The sequence below is a fragment of the Austrofundulus limnaeus genome, unplaced genomic scaffold, assembly GCF_001266775.1.
Source record: "Austrofundulus limnaeus strain Quisiro unplaced genomic scaffold, Austrofundulus_limnaeus-1.0 Scaffold69, whole genome shotgun sequence".
Classification (NCBI taxonomy): domain Eukaryota; kingdom Metazoa; phylum Chordata; class Actinopteri; order Cyprinodontiformes; family Rivulidae; genus Austrofundulus; species Austrofundulus limnaeus.
In genome coordinates, this window is record NW_013952471.1 from 2,270,032 (window position 1) to 2,281,259 (window position 11,228).

The 11,228-nt window shown below is 40.5% G+C and overlaps 3 protein-coding genes across 4 annotated transcripts in view; 2 read left to right on the forward strand and 1 right to left on the reverse strand.

Moving 5' to 3' along the window:
* Positions 1 to 2,523, forward strand: part of LOC106519019 (guanine nucleotide-binding protein subunit alpha-13) — a 13,687-nt gene extending 11,164 nt beyond the window's left edge. The window contains exon 5 of the mRNA XM_014010495.1: positions 242 to 2,523. Coding sequence (XP_013865949.1) covers positions 242 to 613 — 372 coding nt within the window. The 3' untranslated portion in view covers positions 614 to 2,523. The remainder of the gene's footprint in view (positions 1 to 241) is intronic.
* Positions 2,524 to 2,921: 398 nt separating this feature from the next.
* On the forward strand, positions 2,922 to 7,991 carry si:dkey-21c1.4 (uncharacterized protein C17orf80 homolog). The gene is made up of 5 exons (XM_014010498.1): positions 2,922 to 3,354; positions 3,779 to 4,957; positions 5,127 to 5,237; positions 6,730 to 6,846; positions 6,928 to 7,991. The coding sequence occupies exons 1-5, from the start codon at positions 3,345 to 3,347 to the stop codon at positions 6,954 to 6,956; spliced, it is 1,446 nt and encodes a 481-aa protein (XP_013865952.1). The 5' UTR covers positions 2,922 to 3,344; the 3' UTR covers positions 6,957 to 7,991.
* The window catches only part of bicral (BICRA like chromatin remodeling complex associated protein), a 12,030-nt gene continuing 8,366 nt past the window's right edge, over positions 7,565 to 11,228 (reverse strand). For both annotated transcript variants that reach the window (XM_014010497.1, XM_014010496.1), the window contains one exon: positions 7,565 to 11,077. In XM_014010497.1, the coding sequence (XP_013865951.1) occupies positions 10,605 to 11,077 (473 nt within the window). In that variant the 3' untranslated portion in view covers positions 7,565 to 10,604. The remainder of the gene's footprint in view (positions 11,078 to 11,228) is intronic.

Here is an 11,228-nt window from a genome sequence, read left to right on the forward strand (position 1 = left end):
GGTGAATGCCACAAATTCTCCTAAATCACTCGTACGCACAACTTAAGAACAAATCTGTGCGTACGAACGGTTCTTGCATGAGGCCCATTGATTTACTTTCTGCAGGGTTAAATACAATCCATTTAGTYGTTCATGAAATACTTTGGGAACAGACAAACACACTCAGATGGAGATGAGGGCAAAACAAAAGATCYCAGATTCACTTTTAACCAGAACTTTGACCATCCATCCTTTGTTCCAGGTGCTGATGGAGGACAGGCAGACCAACCGGCTTCGTGAGTCGCTCAACATCTTCGAGACCATCGTCAACAACCGCGTCTTCGTCAACGTMTCCATCATCCTCTTCCTGAACAAGACAGACCTGCTGGAGGAGAAGGTGAAGATCGTTCCGCTCAAAGACTATTTTCCCGAGTACACCGGACAGGAGCACAGCCTGACGGAGGTCCAGGCTTTCATGGTGGACTGCTTCCGGGCCAAGAGGCGCGACACCACGCTGAAGGCCCTCTACCACCACTTCACCACGGCCATCAACACGGAGAACATCAGGCTGGTGTTCCGGGACGTCAAGGACACCATCCTGCACGACAACCTCAAGCAGCTCATGCTTCAATGACCCCTCGCTGACCCGTGAGAGTAGAGGAACCTGAACGGGAGAGACAGACCACTCCTCGCTCCTGACGAAGACTTGGGAGAGACCAGCCTCTGAAGAATCACCATTCTTCTTCAGACGTTTTAATAATCGTTTTCAATCTCCTTTTCGAAGAGTTGGCCCTCTTGTTAGTTCAGGATCTGATTGGGGAACAAGTCTTTTGGGCAGACTGTGGTTTTAAACTAAAAACCAAAACTGGTTTGTTCATTTTTTGGAAAACARCTGACCCCCTGCTGCTTGGTCTTGTCCTAAGTCACGCCTCGGTAAATGATCTGCTGGGGCCTTTCAGCTCACAGGGTGTCAGTGCTGGCACTAGTGGAAGTCAGAAAACTGTTTGATACACCAGGTAAATGGTCTTCATTCAAACCTATGAAGCAACAAACAGAAAACAGCCAGAGTCTAATGTTTTTATGACAAAGATGGATGCTTCATCTGGATTTTGATCCTTTTAGAGTCGATCATTCAGTTCATTTCCAAGCACTGACTTCAGGTTCACAGAAATTTTCTCCATTATTCCTGTTGCACTCTCCACATCTACCACGTTACTCTGTAAGAGATTTTTTTATTTCATTTTTTATCATATAGAAGCCGTATTTTCTCAACACGCTGCACTGCCGTTTTTTTTTTTTATACCACTAGCTGCATCATTTTTTCTCCATTCCAGAACAGTAGGTTTTAGGTGCCGGCACAGGTRTAAAAACCAGAACCAGAACCACCTGAAGGACTGTTGATCATGAAAACCCATCGACTGGCTCCAGCACTGGCACCTTGTTTGTAGAAAACTGTTCGAAGAGGGCGCAACCACAAGACTGAAACATTTCTGTGTGTTTTTATGACCTAATCACTGCCTTTACAATGAAAGTCGATATTAGATATTAACTTCTTTTATTAAGATGATTAAAATTCATCTATTCTGACATGTGGTTGATAATTATGGTAAAAAAAAAATAAAGCCACTAAGTGAACATGCAGTCCACTGTTTTCCTCAGGGTTGAATCAGAACCGGTGTTATTGACGATGTCATTTCTGAATAATTTTGGACGTTTGGCTGTAGTGGGGCCTCCGCGTCGTTAGCTGGGTGGTGCACCTTCCCAACCCTGATTCCCCCTCTTGTCTCTTGATTAGTAAAAGGACCTTCGCAAGGCAATCCTCCCTTCTGCCTTAATCATGAATGTGCGTTAGCCTTTCTCCAGGGATTTTACTTTTTACTGTTCGAATAAACTAACCAACGTTACTTTGCTCATTTGCAAACGGTGACAGTTTCTGTTTTGGCACTGACTCCAGGCTTCTTTGAGAAACCATGAAACGTTTCTTCTTTTCTTTTTTTTTTTTCGTTTATGCACACAAGACACTGCAGTTTTTGGACTCCTCTCRAAAGTTTGTGATTTTTTGTAGAAGAAATGTGACCAAAAATTAAAAGCTACCAGAGTTGAATACATCCATCAGTGATTTATTTTATTTTATTTGTTAGAGGAATATTTCAAAGCACTGTTAATTTTATATTTTTTAATCTTAATCGTACTATGCGTTCTCAATACTGTGCACATCGACAAGTCTGCAGTTTGTTTCATCCACTATTGATGCTCTTAAGAGCTTCCCGTTGCTTCCTGTCCTAGCTTTGTAAATACTGTAATCTGTATTTGTCATGTAAATATTATTCAGGTTATTCTTCTTGTTTGTAAATGGTTGTAGAAATTGCTTTTTTTTTCCTATGCTGGTTGTTTTTCAAATCACTTCTTTTCCAATGATTTCATTTCCTTTTGATGTAGATTTTTATTTTGTATTTTTTTCACATCACTTCTTTGAAATTCATTTGTGTCAAGTCTAACGCTACCCTCATAACCTTATTAATAAAATACACTTTTCTAATGATAGACGCTGCTTTGCTATGGATTTGTCTATTTTATTAAAGGAACCTCAGCATTCTCAGAAAATTTGCGTATTAACAAATGATAACACAAAAATAATCTCCAAATGAGACATGGAAAATTTGACATACAGTCAGCATATAGCGGCATAGACTCCAGTGAAATTAAATTATAAAAAAAACTGCGTGAGGGGGTCAAACAGGAAGGCCTCAGCAGAGACGGTTTATTATTTAATGAGGGTTTTGGTGCAGTGCTGGGTTTGACAACTTATCTGTAAATGTTTTACTGGGTTAAGTATGTCGGAAATCGCAAACGCTTCTGCAAACAAAATAAACCACGCGCTTCTGTTTTATTTTTTACGTAACACGATACGTAAAAGCGTCCTTAAACGTGGTTGGGGAAATTACGCCTGCGGAAGTAAGGAGGAGTGAATCATCGGAACAAAACCGCAGTTAGTTCATCGCTTACGTATTTAACACAGCCGTTAAACTGTCAGGCTAACCCTTCTTTTTTTTATTATTATCAGCCCCAAACCAAGTTAGAATCAAAGCTTAACCCTGTATGATCATGTGGTTATGCGGTGATTATTTTTTCCATTTTCAGTCAGGCTTTACGCGAGCTACCTAAAGGGGGCCTTTCTCTTCAGTAGCGCTAAGCATGGCGCTAACGACTTTCGAACCTAAAATATAAAACTCACGGAACAGAGAGCAGTTTAACGTGATATGGCTATTTAATATGATGACTGATAGTACATTAAAGTAACAAATGCTGCTGCTAAAACTTTCCTACTCTTTATTTTTGGAAAACGCTGATTGAATGCAAACAAAATGAGCACCGGTAAGTGGCACAAAGCGATTTGAAGCAGTCAGGCGATTAATAATGAAATTTATGTGTAAATATTTGTTTGTAGAACTTTAAATCTTTTTTTGGTCATTTAACTGTACTTGTACAGAAACACAATGGTCAGTACGTAAAACAGAATACACAAAAAAAAAAAACAATACAACTTTATTATTATTTGTTGATTTAGTTCTTTGCGTTTTGAGGTTATAATGGTACAAAAACTACAAAACATGGCCATCAAGAAAGTTCAGTAATTGAGCAATTAATCCATTCTATTGGAGATATTTCATCATAAGCTGTTGGTAGTTTTATTTTATTTTAAATACCTTCTAAGTACGAAGAGTAGCATAAATGTTAGTGTTGTCTGTTGGAAGAGCATCACTTGTATAACTTGTATATGTATTTTTAATCTCCACAGAGGTGTGTCCACACTGTGGGAAGACATACAAAAGGCTTAAGAGCCACCTGCCACATTGTAAGGCAGCAGCAAGCTCTAAAACACCTGGAACCACACAAGATGGACCGAAGTCTCAGACTTCCCGCTCGGCTGCAGCGCTGTCCAAAACCACAAGAGGACAGAAGGTCAAACAGACGTCCTCCCTGACCTCAGACCTCCAAGAKGCAGAGAAGGTTAAAAAGATGGCTGCGTCGCTATCGTCACCTTCTTTAAGTASTGCTTCACCTCCATCATCAGCAAAGAAGAAGAAAAAGCAGAAGGTGGCCGATCAGACCGAGACCACCGCCGTTTTCTCATCTCTGTCTCCACCACCGTCCRCCACCGTTTCAAAGCCAAAAAAGAAAAGTCTCCGTGCTTTGAATGAAGCTGCAAAGTTAGAGCACGTTGCAAAAGGATCAGGCATTAACGGCTGTAGCAGTGATCAGAAAGGGACCAAAGTTTATCCAGACAAAGACTCTGTGAAAGATCAAAGAGCAACAATCAAGAATGTGTATCTGGACTCCAATGGGAAAGACAATACCACAAAGCCCCATTCAGGACACAGCTTCTGTGTGGAAAGTCCGGTGGAGACGGAGGAAAGTTTTTCTCAGAAACCAGGAAGTGGTCACCAAATGAAGGTTACCCTGCAGGATGTTAAAGCCACATTAGGCAGAGCTAATAGCCACCGATACTCGGGCAGGCCGAGCATCCTGAGTCGTATTGCTGCTGCTGCTGACAATCAGAGCAGTGAACTTCAGCTCGAGTCTGATTTTAAATCGGCTCCGACGGAGAGCCGAAAAGACGGCGTCAGCCTCGTCGCACCGCGGTCTGACGAGCTGCTCTTGAGCGATGAGCGGCAGCACACAGAGCTTCAYTTGTTCCACAGGAAGTCCAAACAAGCAGCTTTGATCCCTCTGCAACAAGACGCCGCTTGTCAGCGAGAGCCGGGTCCTCCCGCTGCCTTCGTCCTCACTGCGTCTGCGTCTCAGGTGCAGCAGGCCACYCCCCCTCCAGGTAAACTCGGCCCGACTCAGCTGGCACGACTCCCCTCTGTATTGTCACCCGTCGATCCGTCCTCCAGCTTCCTTCTGTCTTCTGCCGCTGCACAAACTTTGCCTGAAGAGGTCGGGAAACGAAGCGCTGCGGGAAAACCAGCCGAAGGTCAGAGTCTCACTTTGCAGTTGTTGTTAAAACGGTTCTGGATTCAAGCTTTTTGTCATCTAGGAAGTGAAGAAATAAACATTTTATTTGGTTGTGGTTCTTTTAAACTTGGTAAGTGGTTTGAGCGTGTTTTTTGTGTCTTTTCTCTCTGGCTGTTTTGGACCTGCAGTGCCTCTGACGCAGCAGAGTCTGGTACAGGTGAGACTGAAGGATCTACCCACATGGCTGGSCGCCAGAACCCCGAGGCATCCTAGAGATGTTGTAGACATGGTGCAAAGCGGTCGGTATCACACACACACCACTCAGTTACAGCTTGGAGCAGTTTGTTGTAGTTTTAATTATTTTRTTTTTAGATCTGCGTCCATCACATCTGCTGTTTTAGGGGCTGCAGTCCATGTAGGGGCCATTTGTCTGCTTACATCACTGCGCAGCGACGTAGGCTTGTTCCAGTTTGTAGCCGACAAAACCCCAAAAATGTAGGCTGCGTCTGAGTTTCCTARAKGGCCAACGATATCCCAGGATTCATTGCCATCAGCAAATTAAACAAAATCGAAGACAGATTTTTTTTTTGCGGAGTTRGGAAATTTATCACAGACAGAAGAATTTGTTTWTTTAAATTTATGTTTAGCAACTTAGCTTCTGGAATTTGTAGCAGTTATGATGGTGGAGCTAAATTCAAGTTATTAATACTTTTTTATTTATTAATGCGAAAGTATTTTTTTCTTTTATAATACATCATCAAGGACTAGAACGTCTCATTTCACAGCCGTTTCATGCAGCCCACACTAGGGGTGTAAGAAAATATTGATACACTGAAATATCGCGATATTTCATTTCCCGATACTGTATCGATATTCTAAAGCCCTGTATCGATTTTTAATTAAGCTTTAAAATGTCAGCTTTCCTGCCAGCTGTTCATTTTTATGTTGTAGTTCAGCTTCTGACCACTAGTTGGCAGCAGTGAGCCAGCCATTTGGCTCCTCTACCTCCAGCGCCAGAGAGTAAGGGTAGCATTAGCATTGTAAGTAAACATTAGCTTTTCTTTTTTTTTTCAGTAAGAGGTTTTTATTTAATAGAATTTTTGGAAAAAAAATCGCAATATATCAGGATATATCGTATCATGACCCCTTTGTTATGATATGTATCGTATCGCCAAATTCTTGCCAATACACAGCCCTAGCCCACACGGGTGGTCTACTCCAGAGTTTCTCAAACTGAGGGGAACCAGGGATTCCCCCTGGGGGTCCTCAAAAACTTTCAATAAATTGTTCATTTGATTTTTTTATTTATTTTTTTTAATGCATATGGGGAACAATGCACTAGTTAAACAAACATATTAAACCAAACAAAAGCTAATATTCGTATGGCATTTTAGAAAGTAACATGACCGTAAACTATTTTTAAAACAGCATGAGGTTTATAAGGGGGTCCCTGGGTAGTTTTCACCCTTGTAAGGGGTCCCCAGACCCAAAATGTTTGAGAGCCCCTGGTCTGCCCTATGTGGGCTGCAGCCCCTGAACTGGGACACAGCTTTTTTTCTCACAAACTAATATAAATAAAACCTTATGTTTATTTCACCACTCTTAGCACAAACATTACAAAAACCCATCAGCATATTTAGACTTAATATTTTGGAATATTTTCCTACATTTATTAGTACATAACTGGGGCAGGTCCTCCTGTTTGTGTCTTTGAGCTTGACAGAGCAGAATTTGTTTTAATCCTTTAGTAACGCTTGGATCCCCTCCTCGTCCTCTGTGTGCCTCCTCCAGGCTGGCGGTGGTATTACAGGCGGTACACTGACGTGAAGAAAGGCGGTGTGGCTGGAGTGAGCATGCTGCTGGTAGGATACTGTGTGCTCAGCTACATGTGGAGCTACCCTCATATAAGTGAGTGTGAGCATCACTCTCCGTCTGTTTCTGCAGCAAATAGATTAGAGATAAAATCTGCATGTTCTTTTTCCCCCTCAGAGTTGAGTCGTTGGAGGAAGTATCATTAGAGACGAAGGAAGCAGCTGCCTGAAGAGGAAGTATCTGAATTATGTTTGATTCAATTATAAAAGTGCACAGGATTTTTTAAATATGAGACATATTTGTATTTATCTTTAACTAAGCAGAAACGTATGTTAATAGTATTTTTTTAAATAAAAAAGCAAGATCCAGTGACTAGTTAGGTTTATGAGAAAGTGACTCGCTGAAGCTATCTTATGATTACCAACTTTTTTTGTTTGCCTTAATTAAATAAACCAAATTGATTGCTAATTGTGCATTAGTCCTTTAAGTATCTTAAAATATTAAAAATAACAGTAGTCTGGTAATTGTTGAGGTCCTTTGTGCTGGTATTAAATTCTTGGTGAATTAACTTATTAGTAATGAACATGTTAACTAGAAACAGGTGGGTCAGAAAAGGTGAAGTTTTCTAAACCACTTGTCCATACTGTTCCCTTCTGTACTGTAAATTATTTATCTATCTATATTTATAAGATTTTGTAATCTTTTAAGTTAGAAAAAGACCTAAAAGMTGGCTTTTATGGAATTTAAARATTTAAGATGCAAGTTTCWGCATTTCTTTAGATGACCACTAGGTGTCACTGTTGGGTTATTTAAAAAAAAGGCACCAGGATTCAAATCGGTATTTTTGTGCAGATGCACTGATTCTGGAGTCCATCAGAGGATTAAATGCAACCATCAGGTTTTAACTTAAACTTTGGCCTCTACGTTGAAAAGGGAACATAAAACCTAAACGTCCTGATGCCGGCGAACACAAACATCTCGTATTCGAGTTCCTACTTCCTCTCCCACATGATGTGATTATGCATGCTGTGTCCATCAGTGTGTGGACACTCACAGAATGGTAATASAGGGACACCAAAGAAAGGTTCTGGACCCGTTCTGTTGTTTTCAAAAAAAAAAAAAAAAATTTATTGTTGACTTTTTTTTTGCCGCTGTAGAAAACACACTAAGCTACAAAGAATGAAATAACATTTTTTGTAACTACTCTTCCTCAGCCAACACAATAAAAAATAATTCCCACATTTCTTTTGGTGTCTATTTGTTCTCTCCATACAAAATTATAAATATTTTATGTTCAACTTTTTTCATACAAAAACTATACAAATCAAGTGAAAACAAACGGGACAGTGAAGGAAACAAATCTCTGCAGAAGATGTGGAGGGGGCAGAGTGCGTGCCCCCCCCCCCCACAGCCCCGCAGGTCTGAAGACCWTGACATGCATTCAGATGGGTTTTACCAGCACACATCCAACATTTCTCTTCGTGTAAGCGCTAGAGAGGCACTAAAAATTTCGCAGCAGTTATTTGCAGGTGCGAACGCTAAATCTCACCGTCACAAAGCCCATTTCRGTCCGAGCGTTTAAGCTGCTAGATGTTTACGAACTCAAAGTCCCTCCATTTAAAAGGCTTTATTTCGTTTGCTCCTGCATGTTTGACAGAAAAGCGGTGCTGTCCAGAATCAATCCTCACTTTAAGAGTTTCTTAAGCTACTCTTTAACTATAATTTTTCATAAAAATAATAACCCTGAAAGACATCCAATGAGGCAGGTTCAACTAGTATAGTTTTACAGATACGTAATTCTGAAATGCGGGTACGCGCTCAATATAAACAGAGCACTCAGAAGCTTGAGTCACGTGACCTACGTGAGGCTGGCTGTAGTACAGACATGGTGGAATCAGACAGGCGAAGAACATCAGATATTTAGGTGGACAAATGAGTGAACAGCGGCCACTTATCTGCACATGTATTTTATCTGCAGATGTAAAAATGTACCAATACATTAAACATTTCCATCTTCTGTAGATGTGGCCTTTGTTGACCTATTTTCAGTAACTTCTGCAGTTTCTGTGCGTAAATAAACTCGTGGAAGCTGACAAATGTCGCTTAAAAAATTGTAATTCAATAACATAAACCATCAATGAGGACATTTTTTTTTCTTTTATACTTTTTTCAACATTGCACTGAGCAGCTTTAAATTGTAATGCAGGTTTTAAAGGATTTGTATTGAAAAATACAACTGCAATAGAAAAAGTAATTTTGTCTTTAAAGAAAAAAAATAGCCATTTTCAGACAGAAAAATAAAGTAGAAACGGAGGGGATTCTGGACAAGACCGTTCTGTTTTTAATGTTTATATTTTGGTTGTGTTGCTGACAMTGAAACATCAGAAACGTTTTGTGAGCTGGAAAACATGGCAAACTGCACGAGACGAGCCGAGAACACACTGACAGACGTGTGACGATATTAAATCATAAACATATCAATACATGATTGTTTCCAGACGATGCTCAGTTTAGTTGAACACATCGCCACACACAAAAAAAAAAAAAATTTAAAAAAAGTCATTTCTAAAAATGAGGAACTGAAAATCTCAATAAAAAAGATCAACTTAACATATCTTCCCCAATCTGAGGACTTAAGCTCCGCGGACACAAACTCACCGTGAAAAGATGAGAAGTGGCAAAAATCTGCTCTGCGTTTGTGTCGGGACTCACATACCTTTAAGGTACAACAGAAAACTGACAGGAAAAATAAAATAAAGAACACAGTCGAGTACAGTAACGCTGCGTGACGAGTTTGATGAGTTTCTCATAGTGTGATTACGAGGTCTATATTTTTATTCCAGGCAGCTAAAAAAAAGGTTTTGGTTCTGCTCCAAATGTTCACATTTCTATTTCGCCTCGCATACGAGGACGTCTCCTTCARATAAAAAGGTGAAATGACTGTTTTAGTGCAATTTGTCCATGTGAAAGTAAGATTATATTAAAAAAAAAACACTAATCACACATGTGCACTTCTCAGGTTTGTATTGTCTGACAGAGTATTAGAGCCAGTAAGAAGGAATTAAAGCGAGGTTATTTTTGTTTTAAGGTTAAATTTGAAATGTTATTGAAAAAAAAAACTTGTTTAATGAACTAACAAAATAACTTAAATTAAAGCAGTCTGAGCTGCACCATATCACTCCTGCTGCAGTGGAACTAGTTGAAATCTTTCACAATAAAAGCCTCAAACACTCAGTGTTGACTTCGAAATACTCAAAATTCCTGCTGGTCCAGACTGAGGAACAATGTAAGCTTCAGATGTTTAAAAGTTTTTTTTTTTTAGTTCAGCTTTTTTCTGTTCAAAATTTTTCTTCCGGGTGGCTCTAATACTCTATCAAAATGATAAAAAAATAAGAAAGTAGAGCTTCTTCATGTAAACACTTCCATAGAAAAACTTAAAATCAGGCACAGAGTCGCCACGCTCTTCCTCCTCTTCATCAGAAATTAAATGGCACAAACTGTTAAACGCCTGTGAAGAGAGAAACACTCCTGCATTCAGAGCTGCATCATTTACCTACAGCTTGACAATAAAAACGTTTTTTTTTTTTTTTAATTTCATCTATTTTATCCGCTGCATTGCACACATTCCCGGATCTTTATAGGTTAAGTGCCCAGGTACACCTCAACGTATCTAACTCCGACGAAATGCCTCAAAAAACTTGGACAGAAATGCTACATAGCTGCATATCACATGGACCTGGGAAAAAAATAATAATAAAAGAGTGAACCTCTCTTCACGCACATTTTACAAAAAAGTAAAAAAAAAAAAAAGGTACCTACAAAAATAAAAACGGGGAAGAAATGTAGCATCAGTGTTAACATTCCAGGATGCTGTTGACGGCCGCCTCTAAAGCCGAATCTGTGTCCGGGTGGGCCGGAGAGGTGACGTGGGGCGAGTACGGAGGCTGCGTCGGCGGGGAGGACAGATGCTGCGAGTAGTGAGTCTGTCCTCCTGAAGCCGCTGCGAAATGTGCAGGTTTACCTTGCGAGTAGCTTTTGGCAGCGGCGGGGCTGTTGCCGCTGGACCCGAAGCACTGCTGGGGTCTCTTCAGTTCCAAAACCTTTTTGTTTTCTAAATGCGATGGGTGGAGTCTCTCTGTTGGACCTGGCCCTACATTCCCACCCCCTCCTGGGTCTCCGTACCCAGACTGGGAGTCTGTCCTGTACGGTGACTCCCCAGAGCTTTGTTCCGACTGGTCCCAACTCTCACTGGCTGCTGAGTGAGACGGAACGGGTTCTTGGAAACGTTTGGATTTCCTTCCACAACAGAAGTCCTCGAGGAAGTTGTCTGTAAACCCAACGAGGGAGAGTTGCAATGAGATGTGGAAAACTTGATTTACTTGAGTTACAGCAGGTAAAATTAGTATTGAACATGTCAACATTTTACTCAGTAAATATATTACTAGAGGTGCTAATGACATGAAATTTTCACCAGATGT